The sequence below is a fragment of the Trachypithecus francoisi genome, unplaced genomic scaffold (genome assembly GCF_009764315.1).
Source record: "Trachypithecus francoisi isolate TF-2019V2 unplaced genomic scaffold, Tfra_2.0 Lachesis_group8, whole genome shotgun sequence".
Classification (NCBI taxonomy): Eukaryota; Metazoa; Chordata; class Mammalia; order Primates; family Cercopithecidae; genus Trachypithecus; species Trachypithecus francoisi.
Window position 1 is genome coordinate 72999525 of NW_022681473.1, and position 21464 is coordinate 73020988.

The window sequence follows — 21464 nt, forward strand, 5'->3', positions numbered from 1 at the left end:
AGTGCTGCAACAAACATAGGAGTGAAGGTGATATACTGATTTCCTTTGTTTTGGGCATATACCCAGCAGTGGGATAGCTGGATTGTGTGGTAGCTCTATTTTTAGTTTTTTGAGGAACCTCCAAACTGTTCTTCATGGTGGCTGTACAAATTTACATTCTTACCAACAGTGTACGAGGGTTCCCTCTTCTCCACATCCTCACCAGCATTTGTTATTGCCTGCCTTTTGGATATAAGTCATTTTAACTGGGGGGAGATTATATCTTATTTGTAGTTTTGATTTCATTTCTTTTTTTTTTTTTTTTTTTTTTTTTTTTTTGAGACGGAGTCTCGCTCTGCCGCCCAGGCTGGAGTGCAGTGGCCGGATCTCGGCTCACTGCAAGCTCCGCCTCCCGGTTCACGCCATTCTCCTGCCTCAGCCTCCCGAGTAGCTGGGACTACAGGCGCCCGCCACGTCGCCCGGCTAGTTTTTTGTATTTTTAGTAGAGACGGGGTTTCACCATGTTAGCCAGGATGGTCTCGATCTCCTGACCTCGTGATCCGCCCGTCTCGGCCTCCCAAAGTGCTGGGATTACAGGCTTGAGCCACCGCGCCCGGCTGATTTCATTTCTTTGATGATCCATGATGCTGAGTACCTTTTCATGTGTCTGTTTGCTATTTGCATGTCTTCTTTTAGAAATGTCTGTTCAGATCTTTTGCTCATTTAAAAATCAGATTATTGGTCTGGGCACGGTGGCTCATGCCTGTAATCCTAGCACTTTGGGAAGCCGAGGCGGGCGGATGATGAGGTCAGGAGGTCAAGACCATCCTGGCTAACACAGTGAAACCCCGTCTCTACTAAAAATACAAACAAACAGCCAGGCGTGGTGGCAGGCGCCTGTAGTCCGAGCTACTTGGGAGGCTGAGACAGGAGAATGGCGTGAACCTGGGAGGCGGAGCTTGCAGTGAGCCAAGATCTCGCCACTGCACTCCAGCCTGGGTGACAGAGCGAGACTCTGTAACAACAACAACAACAACAACAACAACAACAACAACCAGATTGTTAGAGTTTTTCCTATAGAGTTGAGTTTCTTATGTATTTTGGTTATTAATCCTTTGTCACATGAGTAGTTTGCAAATATTTTCTCCCATTCTGTGGGTTGTCTCTTCACTTTGTGGGTTGATTGTGGGTTGATTGTTTCCTTTGCAGTGCAGAAGCTTTTTAACTTGATGTGATCCCATTTGTCCATGTTTGCTTTGGTTGCCTGTGCTTGTGGGGTATTGCTCAAAACATTTTTGTCCAGACCAATGTCCTGGAGACTTTCCCCAATGTTTTCTTTTAGTAGTTTCATAGTTTGAGGTCCTAGATTTAAGTCTTTATTCCATTTTGACTTGATTTTTGTATCTGGTGAGAGATAGGGGTCTGGTTTTTTTCTTCTGCATATGGATATCCCGTTTTTTTTCCAGCACCATTTATTGAAGAGACTTTCTTTTTCCCAGTGTATGTTTTTGGCATCTTTGTCAAAAATGAGTTCACTGTAGGTGTGTAGATTTGTTTCTGGGTTTTCTATTCTGTTCCATTGGTTTATGTGTCTGTTTTTATGCCAGTATTATGCTGTTTGGTTACTATAGCCCTATAGTATAATTTGAAATCAGGTAATGTGATTCCTTCAGTTTTGTTCTTTTTGCTTAGGATAGCTTTGGCTATTCTGGGTCTTTTGTGGTTCCATATAAATTTTAGGTTTTTTTTTTTTTTTTTTTCTATTTCTGTGCAGAATGTCATTGGTATTTTGATAGGGATTGCAATGAATCTGTAGATTGTTTTGAGTAGTATGGACATTTTAACAATATTGATTCTTCCAGTCCATGAACATGGAATATCTTTCCATTTTTTGATGTCCTCTTCAGTTTCTTTCATCAATGTTTTATAGTTTTCACTACATAAATCCCTTACTTCTTTGGTTAATTCCTAGGTATTTACTTTTATTTATGGCTATTATAAATGGGATTACTTTTTTGATTTCTTTTTTGGATTGTTCACTGTTGGCATATAGAAATGCTACTGATTTTTGTATGTTGATTTCGTGTTCTGCAACTTTACTAAATTTGCTTATCAATTCTAATAGGTCTTTTTGTGTGGGGTCTTTAGGTTTTTCCAAGTATAAGATTATATCATTAGTAAACAAGGATAATTTGACTTCTTCCATTCCAATTTGGATGCCCTTTGTTTCTTTCTCTTGTCTGATTGCTCTAGCTGGGACTTCCAGTACTGTGTTGAATAATAGAAAGTGGGCATCCTTGTGTTCCAGGTCTTAAATTAGGAAGGGCTTTCATATTCAGTAGTAGACTAGCTGTGGGTCTGTCATATATGACTTTTATTATGTTGAGGTATGTCCCTTCTACATAAAACCCAGTTTTATTAATAAATAAAAATAAAAAAAATAAATATTAAGAAGAACCCAGTTTTGATGTTGAATTTTGTCAGGTGCTTTTATCAGCATCAATTGAAATGATCATATGGTTTCTGTTCGTCATTCTATTGGTATGTGTCATATTGATTGATTTGCATATGTTGAATCATCTGTGCATCACAGGGGTAAATCCTGCTTGGTGATGATGAAATGATCTTTCTAATGTATTATTGGATTTGGTTTGCTAGTATTTTGTTGATGATTTTTGCATCAATATTCATCAGATATATTGGCTTGTAGTTTTATTTTTTGATGTGTCTTTGTCTGGTTTTGGAGTCTGGGTAATACTGGCCTTGTAGAATGGGTTTGGAAGTATTCCTTTCCCTTATATTTTTCAGAATAGTTTGAGTAGGATTGGTATTAGTTCTTCTTTAAATGTTTGATAGAATTCAGCAGTGAAGCCATCAGGTTCTGGGCTTTTTTTTTTTTTTTTTTTACTGGGAGACTTTCTATTATGGCTTTGATATCATTACTCATTATTGGTCTGTTCAAGTTTTGGGTTTCTTCCTGGTTCAATCTTGGTAGGTTGGATGTGTGTAAGAATTTATTTCTTCTAGATTTTCCAGTTTATTGGTATATAGTTACTCATAGCAGCCACTAATGAGCCATTGAATTTCTGCAGTATCAGTTGTAATATCTCATTTTCATTTCTGATTTTATTTGTTTGGATCTTCTCTCTTTTTTTCTTAGTTAGTCTGGATAAAGGTTTGTCAGTTTTGTTTAACTTTAAAAAAAAAAAACTCAGCTGTTTCATTGATCTTTTGCATTGTTTTCTTCATTTTAATTTCATTTATTTCTGCTCTGATCTTTATTGTTTCTTTTCTTTTACTAATTTTGGGTTTGGCTTACTCTTGGTTTTCTTGTTAAGATGCATCATTAGATTTTTTGTTTGTTTGTTTTGAGATGGAGTCTCACTGTGTCACCCATGCTGGAATGCAGTGGTGCGATCTTGGCTCAGTGCAACCTCTGCCTCCCAGGTTCAAGCAATTCTCCTGACTCAGCCTCCCGAGTAGCTGGGATTACAGGCACACACCACCATGCCCGACTAATTTTTGTATTTTTAGTAGAGACAGGGTTTCACCATGTTGGCCAGGCTGTTCTCAAACTCCTGACCTCAGGTGATCCACCCGCCTCAGCCTTCCAAAGTGCTGGGATTACAGGCATGAGCCACAGTGCCTGGCCTCATTAGATTTTTTATTTGAAGTTTTTTCTCTTTTTTGATGTAGGTGCTTAAAACTACAATATTGCCTCTTAGTACTGCTTTTGCTGTATCTCATAGGTTTTTGTATGTCGTGTTTCCATTATCATGTGTTTCAAGAAATTTTTCAACTTCCTTCTTAATTTTTTCATTGATCCTCCAGTAATTCAGAAGTACATTAAGACATTAGTCTTTTCTTGGGTACCATCTGTATGTTTATACTGTACTAAAATTGGTCATATAAAAGTTGATATCTGTTTATAATTTAATTCATGTTTCTCACATTTTGTCAGACTGCCTTTTCCTGTAGTTTTAATTGCATTTAGAAGATAAGCTGTGGTATTTATTATTGAGGCATTCTTCTTAGTTATTTAATAATTGTTTAGATCTATGACTTCCCCTTTTTAAACTTGCTCTTAAATCATAATTATTTTGTCATTTCTTAAAAATTTCTAACACCTGTATAATTTTATCTTGTTCCTTATAAAACATTGGTCAAATTAGTCAACATATCCTAATCAATATTCAGTAAAAATCTTAGGTAAATCCTCTTATTGCATTTCATTGTAGATATATTACTTAACCTCCCTTCCTCCTGTTTTTAAACATTTCCCATGTGATAAAATGAAATGTTGGGCTAAATTCATTCTGTCTTGTAAAATTCAGCATTATCCATGCTCATAAATATGATTTTGTGATTCTTAATGACAGAAAAGATCAATATGTTGCCATTTTTGTCTAAAGTGGGGTTATTAATAGAGGTCTGAGAAATGGTGAAGTTTCTGTGTTAGTGGGTTAGATAGGCTGTAGGAGAGAGAGAAGCCCCAGACTCTGTGGGAAAGAGAGAAGCCCCAGACTCTGCAGAAGCCAGCCTGTAATTTGGCAGATGGCTCTGAGGCAGAGGACAACAGAACAAGAGTTCTTACAGACTTGCCAGCTGGGCTGTAGGACTGTAGTGATAGGGTTGTTTAGTCCCTTGATATTGCTCTGTGTCCTCTCTGTTGCCAGTAATGGAGGTGGGTTTGCTTTTTAAAGCACCAAATAAATACCAAAAGTTCTTGCTCTTTGATTCATTTTGCAAGGTCATGTATACATATTCAGCACCAACCATGTGCCTGTACTGTGAGCCAAAATGAGATCTGGACCTTACTGTTAAAGAGTTACATAATTATACCATAAAAGAACTAGAGATTTCTTTTAAGATAGGATGCAATTAATGGCAAAAAATAATTAGGTTGTTAAAATACATGTCATAGGAATAGGAATTGAAGGGTGAAGAAGTTGCTAAGGATCAAATTATTGAGGAACTGTTCATAGGGATTTGGTAATAATACCTGATGTTTATATACTACTTAACAGAGTGAAAAGCTCTTATCACATTTAATCCTTATTGCAGTTTTATAAAGCAGCAGTGTGCTTTGCTTATGAAATAATCATCTATGTAAAAGATGAGGAAATTGATGTTTAGAGAAGTCAGGTGGCTTGACTGAGGTTAGATATATAGCTAGTAATAGCAGAGCTGAGATTTCATTTTTAAAATGTATTCATTCACTCATCAACTCTATTTAGGCATTTATTGAGGGTCTATAAGTTGCAGCCACTTGCTATGTTCTGGGGATATGAAGATTACAGCCTTGTCCTCACATCTTATTGTTTAATAGACTTAAACTCAAGTCTTTCTTTTAAGTCTATTCAGTTTGTTTTCTTCAGCTTCCTTGAGTTTCAAGATGGATAAAGAAGAATAGTTACAGGTTAAATGAGCACATTGTTGAGTGATTGGCTTTAGGTGGGAAGACACATTAAGCAGAGTTGTGAAGGTGAAAATAAAGACAGCATGTGTTTTGAGGTAAAGATGTGGACAAAGGTGGTAAACAGTTGAGGTCATCAAGTGTGGTTTCACAGGCCTATAAATTTTGAGTTGTAAGAATCAGAAGAATACATATATACCATACATCTATCATATAAATATATGCTGAAGCAAGACTTTTTGAAGTCTGTGTAGGTTCTTATGGTTAGAATGTGCTCACATTCTTGTGAAATACAAGATTGGTTAGAAGCTATTTATAGTAGGAGATAAGTGCTGGATAGTATTAGAAAAGCCTGGGTTCTAGTTTCAAACTACTTTTTACTAGCTGTGTGATTTTAAATAAATACTTAAAAAAACTTTTTGAGTTTCAGCTTTTGTATCCATATGTAAAATTATCTGTATGGGGCCTGAACACAGTTGATTAAATGTTTGTCTAATGAATTAGTAAGTGAAATAGAGAAAATAATATTTGCCCAACGTACTTTTGCCAGTTACTGCAAGGATCAATACTTAAGTGAGTACTCTATAATGGTACTATCCAAAATTTTAGAAAATTGTTACTTTAACTTTTTTTGTAATTCCTGTTATTTTTTCTTTTTTTGAACAGCTGCTGGACAAGGCCACATAGAGTGTTTGCAATGGTTAATTAAAATGGGAGCAGACAGTAATATTACCAACAAAGCAGGGGAGAGACCCAGTGATGTGGCAAAGAGGTATAAATCTGTCTTCTTTACTCCTTTCTTTTGCTTTAAAGTTTTGCATATACTTTCTTGGACTCAAAAATCTCTGAAGATTTGATGGAATTTTAGAGGAGTCAATCAAATATAGATGGAATGACAATTTTCAAGCTGAATTTACAGCCATCATTATATCAGCTTTTCTCTTTTAAGCAGTAATTCTCAACTGGGAGGTAATATTTTCCCCTTTTCTCATGGGAGGGGTCTTTGGAAATGTTGGGGAAGGAGACCCCCAACTGGAGGTCAGGAGACCTTCACCAACTGGAGGTCAGGTCTAGGAATGCTAAATGTTCTGCAGTGCTCAGAACAGTAATGCACTATTTGTCCCATCCAAATGCCTGTAGCATTCCCTGTTAAGAAATGCTATGTGATAAAAATAAATAGCATTAATAATAGAAAAATAAATGACATGGATTTTGAAACATATTTTGCAGTTTACATCTGAATTAAATATAGCACGTATTAGTAAACATAGCCAGCTCATTCAAGTTAGGGTCTCAGGAAATACTTAGTCCATCTGTTTGTTCATTTGGTTGTTTTTTCATTCAGCTTCCCATATATTTACCATGTTCCAAGTTCTGTGATTAGTGGTAGAAATACAAAGGGGAGAAAACACAGTCACTGCCCTCAAGGAGCTTACAGTATTGTGGAGAGATAAATATGCAAATAAAATACTTATTAATTCTAATCATTATACTGTATTACATGGTATGTGTAAGGTACACTAAGAACATAGAAAAAAGTCTTTCTGTTTGAAAGTTGTAAGGGAGAAACTTTAATACAGAGGATGGTAAAAGTTATGAAGGAAACTGCATGGGGACAGAATTTAGATAGAGGTCAAAGAAAAAAACTTTTTTTTTGAGGAAGAAACATTTATTTTGATACTTGTAAGCATAAGTGTAAACCTAAGGAGGAGTTGTAAGATAACACCTTGTATGTTTGAAGAACTGCATGTGGATTAGAAGACTGGAATCTAAACTAGGAGTATGGGCTAACAATGGCAGATGAGGCTTGACAGTATGCTCTGGTCCAATCATTTGCTAAGTTGCCATGCAACTTTTGTTTGTGAGCTCATGTTCCCTAAAATTTTGTTTATGGAATTTCTTTGATGCCTTGGAGTGTGGTTTTGTTGTACCATGTACCTGGGATCATTATCAACTCAAGTCTATTTTATTGGTTTAAAGTGACTTTATTAAGGTATAATTGACATACAATAAAATGCATATATTTGTACAGTACAACTGATGAGTTTTGATATATGCATATCCTGTGAAACCATTACAATTAAGATAGTGAACATATTCATCACCCTCAAAGTCTCCTGCCACTTTATAATCTCTCTCCCTTTGACTACTCCCACTGATCTGCTTCCTGTCACTGTAGATTAGTTTGCATTTTCTAGAGTTTTATATAAATGGAATCATACAATATATATTTGTGTCTGGCTTCTTTCACTCAACATAATTATTTTGAGATTCATCTATGTGTATTAGCAGTTCATTTCCTTCTTACAGATGAGTAGAATTCCATAGTATTCCATAGTTCAATTATCCACTCACAGGTTGAAGGACATCTTGATTGTAGTTCATTTCCTTCTAACAGCTGAGTAGAATTCCATAGCATTCCATAATTCGATTATTCACTCACAGGTTGAAGGGCATTTTGATTGTATCATTTTTTGGTGGTTATGAATAAAGCTGCTGTAAACATTCCTATACAGGTTTTTGTGTTAGCATGTTTTCAATTATTTGATAAGTCTATGAGTAGCATTATTGGGCCATATGCGAGGTGTATGTTTAATTTTATAACAAACTGCCAAAGTGCCTCCCAAAGTGGCCATACAGATTTGCGTTTCTAGGGGCTGGGCGCGGTGGCTCATGCCTGTAATCCCAGCACTGTGGGGGGCCAAGGCAGTGGATCACTTGAGGTGAGAAGTTTGAGACCTGTCTGGCCAACATGGTGAAACTCCATCTCTACTAAAAAAGAAAAATTCAGGCTGGGCATGGTGGCTCACGCCTGTAATCCCAGCACTTTGGGTGGCTGAGGCGGGCAGATCACCTGAGGTTGGGAGTTCGAGGTCAGCCTGACCAACATGGAGAAACCCCGTTTCTACTAAAAATACAAAATTAGCCAAGCGTGGTGGTGCATGCGTGTAATCCCAGCTACTCGGGAGGCTGAGGCAGGAGAATTGCTTGAACCCAGGAGGTGGAGGTTGCCATGAGCTGAGATTGCACCATTGTACTCCAGCCTGGGCAGCAAGAGCGAAACTCCGTCTCAATAAATTAAAAAAAAAAAAAAAAAAAAAATTAGCCGTGTGTGGTGGCATGCACCTATAGTCCCAGCTACTATTTGGGAGGCTAAAGCAGGAGAATTGCATGAAGCCAGGAGGAGGAGGTTGCGGTGAATCTAGATTGCACCACTGCACTCCAACCTGGGCCACAGAGCTAGACCCTCAAAAAAAAAAATTGGCCTGGCGCGATGGCTCACGCCTGTAATCTCAGCACTTTGGGGAGCTGAGGTGGGCGGATCTTGAGGTCAGGAGATCGAGACTATCCTGGCTAACATGGCGAAACCCCGTCTCTACTAAAAATACAAAAAATTATCTGGGTGCGGTGGTGGACGCCTGTAGTCCTAGCTACTCAGGAGGCTGAGGCAGGAGAATGGCATGAACCCGGGAGGCAGAGCTTGCAGTGAGCCGAGATCGCGCCACTGCACTCCAGCCTGGGTGACAGAGCGAGACTCCATCTCAAAAAAAAAATTGCATTTCTGTCAGCAATGGATGTCAATTTCTGTTGTTCCACATTCTCACCGTCATTTGGTATTGTTAGGGTCTTTTTTTAATTCCAGTAATGAAATAGGTATGTAGTGGTAGCTCACTGTGGTTTTAATTTGCATTTTCTAATGAAAAATGATTTTGAGCATCTTTTAAATATACATACTTGCCATCTTATATTTTCTTCGATGAAGTGATTATTCAGATCTTTTGCCCACTTTAAAAAATGGAATTGTTTTCTTGATGTTGAGTTTTAAAGGTTCTTTGTATATTCTGGATACTAGTTCTTTCTCAGATATATACTTTGCAAAGATTTCCCTTTTTTACCAGTTGTGTCTTGTTTTTTCATTCTCTTAATGTCTTTGAAGAGCAAAATTTCTTACTAATTTATCCTTTTATGGATTTTGATTTTGGTGTCATATCTAAAGAAGTCTGATTAACACAAAGTCATAAAATTTTTCTTTTATGTTTTCTTTTAGAAGTTATATAGTGTTAGCTTTTATATTGGGGTCTTGATGTATGTGTGGGCTTAATTCTGAACTATTTTATCCATTGATCTATTTGTATATTTTTGTATCAGCATTAAATAGGTGATTGAATACTATAGGTGTTATCTGAAGTTTTCCATAATTTCTGGGCCCACATTTTTTTCTCATGCACCAAAATGCTTGGTGTGGGTATGAGTCCAAGTTCTTTTTGTTTGTTTGTTTGTTTATTTATTTATTTATTTATTTTATTTTATTTTTATTATACTTTAAGTTCTAGGGTACATGGGCATAACGTGCAGGTTTGTTACATATGTATACTTATGCCATGTTGGCGTGCTGCACCCATCAACTCGTCAGCACCTATCAATTCATCATTTATATCATGTATAACTCCCCAGTGCAATCCCTCCCTCCTCCCCCCTCCCCATGATAGGCCCCAGTGTGTGATGTTCCCCTTCCCGAGTCCAAGTGATCTTATTGTTCAGTTCCCACCTATGAGTGAGAACATGCGGTGTTTGGTTTTCTCTTCTTGTGATAGTTTGCTAAGAATGATGGTTTCCAGCTGCATCCATGTCCCTACAAAGGACGCAAACTCATCCTTTTTGATGGCTGCATAGTATTCCATGGTGTATATGTGCCACATTTTCTTAATCCAGTCTGTCACAGATGGACATTTGGGTTGATTCCAAGTCTTTGCTATTGTGAATAGTGCCGCAATAAACATACGTGTGCATGTGTCTTTGTAGCAGAGTAATTTATAATCCTTTGGGTATATACCCAGTAGTGGGATGGCTGGGTCATATGGTACATCTAGTTCTAGATCCTTGAGGAATTGCCATACTGTTTTCCATAATGGTTGAACTAGTTTACAATCCCACCAACAGTGTAAAAGTGTTCCTATTTCTCCACATCCTCTCCAACACCTGTTGTTTCCTGACTTCTTAATGATTGCCATTCTAACTGGTGTGAGATGGTATCTTATTGTGGTTTTGATTTGCATTTCTCTGATGGCGAGTGATGATGAGCATTTTTTCATGTGTCTGTTGGCTGTATGGATGTCTTCTTTTGAGAAATGTCTGTTCATATCCTTTCCCCACTTTTTGATGGGGTTGTTTGTTTTTTTCTTGTAATTTGTTTGAGTTCTTTGTAGATTCTGGATATTAGCCCTTTGTCAGATGAGTAGGTTGCAAAACTTTTCTCCCATTCTGTAGGTTGCCTGTTCACTCTGATGGTAGTTTCTTTTGCTGTGCAAAAGCTCTTTAGTTTAATGAGATCCCATTTGTCAATTTTGGCTTTTGCTGCCGTTGCTTTTGGTGTTTTAGACATGAAGTCCTTGCCCATGCCTATGTCCTGAATGGTACTACCTAGGTTTTCTTCTAGGGTTTTTATGGTATTAGGTCTAACATTTAAGTCTCTAATTCATCTTGAATTAATCTTCGTATAAGGGGTAAGGAAAGGATCCAGTTTCAGCTTTCTACTTACGGCTAGCCAATTTTCCCAGAACCATTTATTAAATAGGGAATCTTTTCCCCATTTCTTGTTTCTCTCAGGTTTGTCAAAGATCAGATGGGTGTAGATGTGTGGTATTATTTCTGAGGACTCTGTTCTGTTCCATTGGTCTATATCTCTGTTTTGGTACCAGTACCATGCTGTTTTGGTTACTGTAGCCTTGTAGTATAGTTTGAAGTCAGGTAGCGTGACGCCTCCAGCTTTGTCCTTTTGACTTAGGATTGTCTTGGCAATGCGGGCTCTTTTTTGGTTCCATATGAACTTTAAAGCAGTTTTTTCCAATTCTGTGAAGAAACGCATTGGTAGCTTGATGGGGATGGCATTGAACCTATAAATCACCTTGGGCACTATGGCCATTTTCAGGATATTGATTCTTCCTATCCATGAGCATGGTATGTTCTTCCATTTGTTTGTGTCCTCTTTTATTTCACTGAGCAGTGGTTTGTAGTTCTCCTTGAAGAGGTCCTTTACATCTCTTGTAAGCTGGATTCCTAGGTATTTTATTCTCTTTGAAGCAATTGTGAATGGAAGTTCATTCCTGATTTGGCTCTCTGCTTGTCTGTTACTGGTGTATAAGAATGCTTGTGATTTTTGCACATTAATTTTGTATCCTGAGACTTTGCTGAAGTTGCTTATCAGCTTAAGGAGATTTTGGGCTGAGACGATGGGGTTTCTAGATATACAATCATGTCATCTGCGAACAGGGACAATTTGACTTCTTCTTTTCCTAACTGGATACCCTTGATTTCTTTCTCTTGCCTGATTGCCCTAGCCAGAACTTCCAACACTATGTTGAATAGGAGTGGTGAGAGAGGGCATCCCTGTCTTGTGCCAGTTTTCAAAGGGAATTTTTCCAGTTTTTGCCCATTCAGTATGATATTAGCTGTGGGTTTGTCATAAATAGCTCTTATTATTTTGAGGTACGTTCCATCAATACCGAATTTATTGAGCGTTTTTAGCATGAAGGGCTGTTGAATTTTGTCAAAAGCCTTTTCTGCATCTATTGAGATAATCATGTGGTTCTTGTCTTTGGTTCTGTTTATATGCTGGATTACGTTTATTGATTTGCGAATGTTGAACCAGCCTTGCATCCCAGGGATGAAGCCCACTGGATCATGGTGGATAAGCTTTTTGATGTGCTGCTGAATCCGGTTTGCCAGTATTTTATTGAGAATTTTGCATCGATGTTCATCAGGGATATTGGTCTAAAATTCTCTTTTTTTGTTGTGTCTCTGCCAGGCTTTGGTATCAGGATGATGCTGGCCTCATAAAATGAGTTAGGGAGGATTCCCTCTTTTTCTATTGATTGGAATAGTTTCAAAAGGAATGGTACCAGCTCCTCCTTGTACCTCTGGTAGAATTCAGCTGTGAATCCATCTGGTCCTGGACTTTTTTTGGTTGGTAGGCTATTAATTGTTGCCTCAATTTCAGAGCCTGCTATTGGTCTATTCAGGGATTCAACTTCTTCCTGGTTTAGTCTTGGGAGAGTGTAAGTGTCCAGGAAATTATCCATTTCTTCTAGATTTTCTAGTTGATTTGCGTAGAGGCATTTATAGTATTCTCTGATGGTTGTTTGTATTTCTGTGGGGTCGGTGGTGATATCCCCTTTATCATTTTTTATTGCGTCTATTTGATTCCTCTCTCTTTTCTTCTTTATTAGTCTTGCTAGCGGTCTGTCAATTTTGTTGATCTTTTCAAAAAACCAACTCCTGGATTCATTGATTTTTTGGAGGGTTTTTTGTGTCTCTATCTCCTTCAGTTCTGCTCTGATCTTAGTTATTTCTTGCCTTCTGCTGGCTTTTGAATGTGTTTGCTCTTGCCTCTCTAGTTCTTTTAATTGTGATGTTAGAGTGTCAATTTTAGATCTTTCCTGCTTTCTCTTGTGGGCATTTAGTGCTATAAATTTCCCACTACACACTGCTTTAAATGTGTCCCAGAGATTCTGGTATGTTGTATCTTTGTTCTCATTGGTTTCAAAGAACATCTTTATTTCTGCTTTCATTTCGTTATGTACCCAGTAGTCATTCAGGAGCAGGTTGTTCAGTTTCCATGTAGTTGAGCGGTTTGGATTGAGTTTCTTAGTCCTGAGTTCTAGTTTGATTGCACTGTGGTCTGAGAGACAGTTTGTTATAATTTCTGTTCTTTGACATTGGCTGAGGAGTGCTTTACTTCCAATTATGTGGTCAATTTTGGAATAAGTGTGATGTGGTGCTGAGAAGAATGTATATTCTGTTGATTTGGGGTGGAGAGTTCTATAGATGTCTATTAGGTCCGCTTGGTGCAGAGCTGAGTTCAATTCCTGGATATCCTTGTTAACTTTCTGTCTCGTTGATCTGTCTAATGTTGACAGTGGAGTGTTGAAGTCTCCCATTATTATTGTATGGGAGTCTAAGTCTCTTTGTAGGTCTCTAAGGACTTGCTTTATGAATCTGGGTGCTCCTGTATTGGGTGCATATATATTTAGGATAGTTAGCTCTTCCTGTTGAATTGATTCCTTTACCATTATGTAATGGCCTTCTTTGTCTCTTTTGATCTTTGATGGTTTAAAGTCTGTTTTATCAGAGACTAGGATTGCAACCCCTGCTTTTTTTTGTTCTCCATTTGCTTGGTAGATCTTCCTCTATCCCTTTATTTTGAGCCTATGTATGTCTCTGCATGTGAAATGGGTCTCCTGAATACAGCAGACTGATGGGTCTTGACTCTTTATCCAGTTTGCCAGTCTGTGTCTTTTAATTGGAGCATTTAGTCCATTTACATTTAAGGTTAATATTGTTATGTGTGAACTTGATCCTGTCATTATGATATTAATTGGTTATTTTGCTCGTTAGTTGATGGAGTTTCTTCCTAGCCTCGATGGTCTTTACATTTTGGCATGTTTTTGCAATGGCTGGTACCGCTTGTTCCTTTCCATGTTTAGGGCTTCCTTCAGGGTCTCTTGTAAGGCAGGCCTGGTGGTGACAAAATCTCTAAGCATTTGCTTATCTGTAAAGGATTTTATTTCTCCTTCACTGATGAAACTTAGTTTGGCTGGATATGAAATTCTGGGTTTAAAATTCTTTTCTTTAAGAACGTTGAATATTGGCCCCCACTCTCTTCTGGCTTGTAGAGTTTCTGCCGAGAGATCTGCTGTTAGTCTGATGGGCTTCCTTTGTGGGTAACCCGACCTTTCTCTCTGGCTGTCCTTAAGATTTTTTCCTTCATTTCAACTTTGGTGAATCTGGCAATTATGTGTCTTGGAGTTGCTCTTCTGAGGAGTATCTTTGTGGCGTTCTCTGTATTTCCTGAATTTGAATGTTGGCCTGCCCTACTAGGTTGGGGAAGTTCTCCTGGATGATATCCTGAAGAGTGTTTTCCAACTTGGTTCCATTTTCCCCCTCACTTTCAGGCACCCCAATCAGACGTAGATTTGGTCTTTTTACATAATCCCATACTTCTTGCAGGCTTTGTTCATTTCTTTTTCTTCTTTTTTCTTTTGGTTTTCTCTTCTCGCTTCATTTCATTCATTTGATCCTCAATCGCTGATACTCTTTCTTCCAGTTGATCGAGTCGGTTACTGAAGCTTGTGTATTTGTCACGTATTTCTCGTGTCATGGTTTTCATCTCTGTCATTTCGTTTATGATCTTCTCTGCATTAATTAGTCTAGCTGTCAATTCTTCCACTCTTTTTTCAAGATTTTTAGTTTCTTTGCGCTGGGTACATAATTCCTCCTTTAGCTCTGAGAAGTTTGATGGACTGAAGCCTTCTTCTCTCATCTCGTCAAAGTCATTCTCTGACCAGCTTTGATCTGTTGCTGGCGATGGGCTGCGCTCCTTTGCAGGGGGAGATGCACTCTTATTTTTTGAATTTCCAGCTTTTCTGCCCTGCTTTTTCCCCATCTTTGTGGTTTTATCTGTCTCTGGTCTTTGATGATGGTGACGTACGGATGGGGTTTTGGTATAGGTGTCCTTCCTGTTTGATAGTTTTTCATCTGACAGTCAGAAGGACTGTCTGTTGGTCTGTTGGAGATTGCTTGAGGTCCACTCCAGACCCTGTTTGCCTGGGTATCAGCAGCAGAGGTTGCCGAAGATAGAATATTGCTGAACAGCGAGTGTACCTGTCTGATTCTTCCTTTGGAAGTTTCCTCTCAGGGATGACTCCACCCTGTGAGGTGTGGGGTGTCAGACTGCCCCTAGTGGGGGATGTCTCCCAGCTAGGCTACTCAGGGGTCAGGGACCTGCCTGAGCAGGCAGACTGTCCGTTCTCAGATCTCAACCTCCACGTTGGGAGATCCACGGCTCTCCCCAAAGCTGTCAGACAGAGTCGTTCGCGTCTGCACCGGCCCCCGCTGCTTCCCCTATTGGACTTCAGCTGTGTGCTGTCCCCAGAGGTGGAGTCTACAGAGACAGGCAGGCTTCCTTGAGCTGCTGTGAGCTCCACCCAGTTCGAGCTTCCCATCGGCTTTGTTTACCTACTTAAGCCTCAGCAATGGCGGGCGCCCCTCCCCCAGCCTCGCTGCTGCCTTGCGGATAGATGGCGGCAGACTGCTGTGTTAGCAGTGAGGGAGGCTCCGTGGGCGTGGGACCCTCCCGGCCAGGTGTGGGATATATTCTCCTGGTGTGCCTGTTTCCCTAAAGCGCAGTATTAGGGTGGGAGTTACCCGATTTTCCAGGTGTTGTGTGTCTCAGTTCCCCTGGCTAAGAAAACTGATTTCCTTCCCCCTTGAGCTTCCAGGTGAGGCATGCCTCGCCCTGCTTCAGCTCTCGCTGGTCAGGCTGCAGCAGCTGACCAGCACCAATTGTCCGGCACTCCCTAGTGAGATGACCCCAGTACCTCAGTTGAAAATGCAGAAATCACCGGTCTTCTGTGTCGCTCGCGCTGGGAGTTGGAGACTGGAGCTGTTCCTATTCGGCCATCTTGCTCCGCCCCCCGAGTCCAAGTTCTTTTTTTGCATATGGATATCCAGTTCTAGACTATTTGTTTAAAAGACTATCATTTCTTTTTTTTTTTTGTGATGGAGTCTCGCTTTGTCACCCAGGCTGGAGTGCAGTGGCCAGATCTCAGCTCACTGCAAGCTCCGCCTCCCGGGTTCATGCCATTCTCCTGCCTCAGCCTCCCGAGTAGCTGGGACTACAGGCGCCCGCCACCTCGCCCGGCTAGTTTTTTGTATTTTTTTTAGTAGAGACGGGGTTTCACCTTGTTAGCCAGGATAGTCTCGATCTGCTGACCTCGTGATCCGCCCGTCTCGGCCTCCCAAAGTGCTGGGATTACAGGCTTGAGCCACCGCGCCCGGCAAGACTATCATTTCTACACTGCCTTTGTCAAAATCAGTTCTTGATGTATGTGTGGGCTTAATTCTGAACTATTTTATCCATTGATCTATTTGTATATTTTTGTATCAGCATCAAATAGGTGATTGAATACTATAGGTGTATCTGAAGTTTTCCATAATTTCTGGGCCCACATTTTTTTCTCATGCACCAAAATGCTTGGTGTGGGTATAGTGTTATTTTAGAGATAACTTTGAATCTAGCGTAAAGTAAGCACTCAGTAAATGACAGCTGTGAAATTACAACCTAGTAGTAGAGATAATGAATTCTATAAACCTTACAACTTCCTGCATATGTTTATTACTATCACTGTGTCTTTAATGATATGCAGTACCTGGTAGGAGGTAATGTGCGTGTTTGGTTATGTAAATATGAGAAAATAGGATATAAGGTTTTTATGTTTAGTAATTCTTCAAGTTGTAAGAAAATATATTAAAAATTCCAGTTAGAAAAATTGTGGAAAAATTTGCAGGTTACCTACAATCACAACAACAACTCCAAAACCAAGAGTACCTTACTGGAACCTTCATAGAGATGCAGGAAAGATTAAGGAGAATTAGAAAACATGAATGGAAAGGTCATTATTTTTTCATTAAATTTCAAAGTCGTACCAAATGCTTTGGCTTGAGGAAGGGTGAAGATAGAGGGGGTTAGAGCTATATTAATAGCCCTAAAACTGAAATGAAAATGAATTCTATAATCTAAATTAGGCCAAGAAAAGGCAATAACTGTAGGTAATCAAGGAGGGTGGTTCTGGGTCTTCTATTCAGTTGAGCAGCTCTGCTTGAGAGCATACCACATATTCCTTTGATATTGGATCTCCATTCCCAGTGTATTTTTGCCAATAAAAATTATGGAATCAGTGTTTAATATGAATAATTGTCCTTAGTGTCAAGTAACTGAGTTTCTCACACAGTTGAATATATGTCAAATTGTCACTGACCTTCAGATTTTGGCTCCTTGGCTGGTGAGTGGATTGATGGCAGAGTGTACAGAGTGTAATTCCCTAAGTTAAGTGCAAGCTGCAGTTTCAGTTTCAGGAAGACTGTGGATCTGGTTAGTTATTGATTCTTTTCTACAGGTTTGCCCATTTGGCAGCAGTGAAGCTGTTAGAGGAGCTACAGAAATATGATATAGATGATGAAAATGAAATTGATGAAAATGATGTGAAATATTTTATAAGACATGGTGTTGAGGGAAGCACTGATGCCAAGGATGATTTATGTCTGAGTGACTTGGATAAAACAGATGCCAGAAGTAAGTATGCTGCCTCTGTTGTGATTTATCCTTTCCGAAATAACATAGCCACTTTTTACCACAAGTTTGGAAACTATTTAAAGACAAATACTGCCTACAAGTAAAATAATTTGATATTTTTGCAGGAACCAGAACGAATATAAGTTTTTGTACTAGGGTTGTTGAACATATAAAAAGTATAAGGCATAATCTCTGTCCCTCGGGGGTGGAAAGTTATATAAGAAAATACTCAAGTATTTTCTTCAGTGGATCAAGGAAACAGGGAAAGAGACATCTCAAGGATTTCCATGGTTAGTTGGCAAATGATTGTTATAGATAATAATAGCAACAAATATTTATTGTCTACTATGTGCCAGACACTGTTGTAGGTATTGAAATAATGGTGAACAATACAAAGGAACTTCATTCGAATGGTGGTAGTCAGGGGGAGGGTGATAAATAATTGATAAGAAAATAGATATATAAAGAAAATAGGGTAGAGTGGTGCTATAGATAAGAAAGTCATTAGGCCTCTCTGAGGTGGTGATGTTTGAGCAGAGACCTGAGTGATGAGAATGAGTCATATTAAGATCTTGGAAGAACATGCCAGCAGAGGGAGCAGTGCATGTAAAGGCCGTTATGTAGCATTGAGAATGGTTAATGTGGCTTGAGTAGAATCCCTAAGAAAGTGGCGACAGGTTTGAAAGGTAAGCAGGGACCCAGTCAGATTATTTAGGGCCTAATAAGGATTTTAGTTTTAGATTTTTATTTGTTCATTTTTCCTCTTTTTTCACTAAAAAATCTCAGCATATAAATTTTATTTTAAATAGAAAGCTATTGTTGGGATTCAGGGTGGGGAATGATGTGATCTGATTCACATTTAAAAACAGTGTCACTCTACCTGTTGAGTGGGTGATAGACTGGGAGGTGGACAAGAGCATAGCATTTCATATGGGGTATGAATTAAGTGGGAAAAGAACATACTCCACCTAACTATATAAGGTTGGATGAAGTTCCTGATATAATTATATCCTGATGCCAAGGATACTAAATTAGAATTGTACAAGAGCAGATGTAGAATATCTGCACAGATTTCCTGGGCTCCTAGAGTTCCTGATGTAGGCCTGTAACTACCTACATGGGACATCTCCATTCTTGTTTTGCTTCCGCCTTTTTATACTAGAGGCTTTCATCACCATTTAAGAAGAGCTTACATTAACATTCTATGTATTCTCTTTAAGGCAATCTTTATATATATATCCTGGTTCTTGAAAAAAATCAGCATCAGTAAGATCATACTTTGTTGGGAAGATAGAGTGAAAGCCAAGCCAAGATCTTGTTGGCCTTGACTGTTTTTGCCTCCAGATTTCTGGTGTTGTGGAAAGCCCATTTTCCTTCACAGGGCAAGAATGGAAGCAGGGAAATCAGTTAGGGGGCTATGGCTATAGTTCAGGAGAGAGTTGTTTATGGCTTGGACTGGAGTGGAGATGATGGGGATAATGAGAAGTGGTGAGATTTGGGTGTATTTAGAAGAGAAAGATGATAGGATTTGCTGATAGATGTGGCTATGAGGTGTTAGAAAAAGAGGGTAATCAAGGATGACAGATTTCTGGCCTGGGGAATTCGGTGAATGGTAGTAAGTTTTTTCTTGTTTGTTTTGTTTTGTTTTTTTTAGACAGAGTCTCACTCTGTCGCCAGGCTGGAGTACAGTGGTGCGATCTTGGCCCACTGCAACCTCCACCTCCCGGGTTCAAGTGGTTCTCCTGCCTCAGCCTACCAAGTAGCTGGGACTACAGGTGTGTGCCACCATGGCCAGCTAATGTTTGAATTTTTAGTAGAGATGGGGTTTCACCATGTTGGTCAGGCTGGTCTTGAACTCCTGGCCTTGTGATCTGCCCGTCTTGGCCTCCCAAAGTGCTGGGATTATAGGCATGAGCCACCGTGCCCAGCCACACCACATTTTCTTTATCCAGTCTTCTGTTGATGGACATTTAGGTTGATGCTATGTTTTTGCTATGTGAATAGTGCTGCGATGAACATATGTGTGCATGTGTCTTTATAGTATGAATATAGTGTGAATATAGTATGACTATACTATGATATATATTCCTTTGGGTACATACCAATAGTGGGGTTGCTGGGTCATGTGTTAATTTTGTTTTGAGTTGAGAAATTGCCAAACCGCTTTCCACAATGGTTGAAATAATGTACACTCCTAACAGCAGTGCATAAATGTTCTCTTTTCTCCACAACCCCCCCAGCATCTGTTGTTTTTTGACTTTTTAATAATAGCCATTCTAACTGATGTGAGATGGCATTTCATTGTGGTGTTGATTTGCATTTCTCTAATGATTACTGATGTTGAGCATTTTTTCATATGCTTGTTGGCTGTGTGTATGTCTTCTTTTTTTTTTTTTTGAGACGGAGTCTTGCTCTGTCGCCCGGTCTGGAGTGCAGTGGCCGGATCTCAGCTCACTGCAAGCTCCGCCTCCCGGGTTTACGCCATTCTCCTGCCTCAGCCTCCGGAGTAGCTGGGACTAAAGGCGCCCGCCACCTCGCCCGGCTAGTTTTTTGTATTTTTAGTAGAGACGGGGTTTCACTGTGTTAGCCAGGATGGTCTCGATCTCCTGACCTCGTGATCCGCCCGTCTCGGCCTCCCAAAGTGCTGGGATTACAGGCTTGAGCCACCGCGCCCGGCCGTATGTCTTCTTTTGAGAAGCATTTCTTCTCTGTGAGGATTAAACTGTATAAGGTACTTAGTGTAGTGTCTCGACATCACAGACACTGCATAAATACATGATTTTTATTGTTTTCATTGGAAATTTCCTCTTTTGTTGAATCGAAATCTTTCATCCTGGAGCTAATTCCAATTAATCTTAGTTCTTACCTCTAAGGACCCCATAAAACAGGCTTTACGAAACACAGACTTTCAAATAATAAAGAAATTATTATATAAGCTAAATACTGCTCTTTCACTCTTTTCTGACATTTTTTATCTTAATCCCCTCTACCTTCTTACTAGTAGTTATGGTGGTTCCCAAACCTGTCTGCCCTTTAGAATTGTCTGAGGAGCCTTTTTTTGTTGTTGTTGTTGAGACAGAGTCCCGGTCTGTCGCCCAGGCTTGAGTGCAGTGGCGCCATCTCGGCTCACTGCAAGCTCCGCCTCCCGGGTTCACGCCATTCTCCTGCCTCAGCCTTCCGAGTGGCTGGGACTACAGGCACCAGCCACCACACCCGACTAATTTTGTTTTGTATTTTTAGTAGAGACAGGGTTTCACCATGTTAGCCAGGATGGTCTCGATCTCCTGATCTTGTGATCTGCCCGCGTGGCCCTCCCAAAGTGCTGGGATTAGGAGGGTGAGCCACCGCGCCTGGCCGCCTTTTTTTTTTTTTTTTTTTTTTTTGAGACAAAGTCTCACTCTGTTGCCCAGGCTGGAGTGCAGTGGCATGACCTTGGCTCACTGCAACCTTCATCTCCCGGGCTCAAGTGATTCTTCTGCCTCAGCCTCCCGAGTAGCTGGGATTACAGGCATATGCCACCACATCCAGCTAATTTTTGTATTTTTAGTAGAAATGGGGTTTCACCATGTTGGCCAGACTGGTCTTGAACTCCCAACCTCAAGTGATCCGCCCCCCAAAGTGCTGGGATTACAGGCGTGAGCCATTGCTCCTGACCGAGGAGCTTTTATTAAGTACATATTCTTGAATTTGTAGGTCTGGAATGGGGCTCAAGCACATACATTTTTAAAAAGCATCCCATTTGATTCAGGTGTATGCAGTTTAGAACCTGCAGCTCTAACCTGTTGGTAGATAAATCATTGGTGTTAGGAAGAAGAGGCTGTGATTTGCTAAGCTGGTCCTGTAAAGCAGAGTTTCTCAACTTCTATACTCTTGACAATTTGGGCCAGATAATTATTTTGTTGAGGCAGGCTTTTCTGTGCACTGTGAGATGTTTAGTAG

At 39.7% G+C, this 21464-nt stretch overlaps 2 protein-coding genes across 6 annotated transcripts in view; one reads left to right on the forward strand and one right to left on the reverse strand.

Moving 5' to 3' along the window:
- Window positions 1-21464, forward strand: part of ANKRD42 (ankyrin repeat domain 42) — a 100292-nt gene that overhangs the window by 37517 nt on the left and 41311 nt on the right. For all 5 annotated transcript variants that reach the window (XM_033206031.1, XM_033206028.1, XM_033206029.1 and 2 more), the window contains 2 exons: window positions 6062-6167; window positions 17350-17525. In XM_033206031.1, the coding sequence (XP_033061922.1) occupies window positions 6062-6167; window positions 17350-17525 (282 nt within the window). The remainder of the gene's footprint in view (window positions 1-6061; window positions 6168-17349; window positions 17526-21464) is intronic.
- CCDC90B (coiled-coil domain containing 90B) overlaps window positions 19785-21464 on the reverse strand; it is a 49522-nt gene continuing 47842 nt past the window's right edge. The window contains exons 9-10 of the transcript XR_004435951.1: window positions 20208-20432; window positions 19785-19902 (exon numbers count right to left, since the gene is read on the reverse strand). The gene's annotated coding sequence lies outside the window, so the exon portion shown is untranslated. The remainder of the gene's footprint in view (window positions 19903-20207; window positions 20433-21464) is intronic.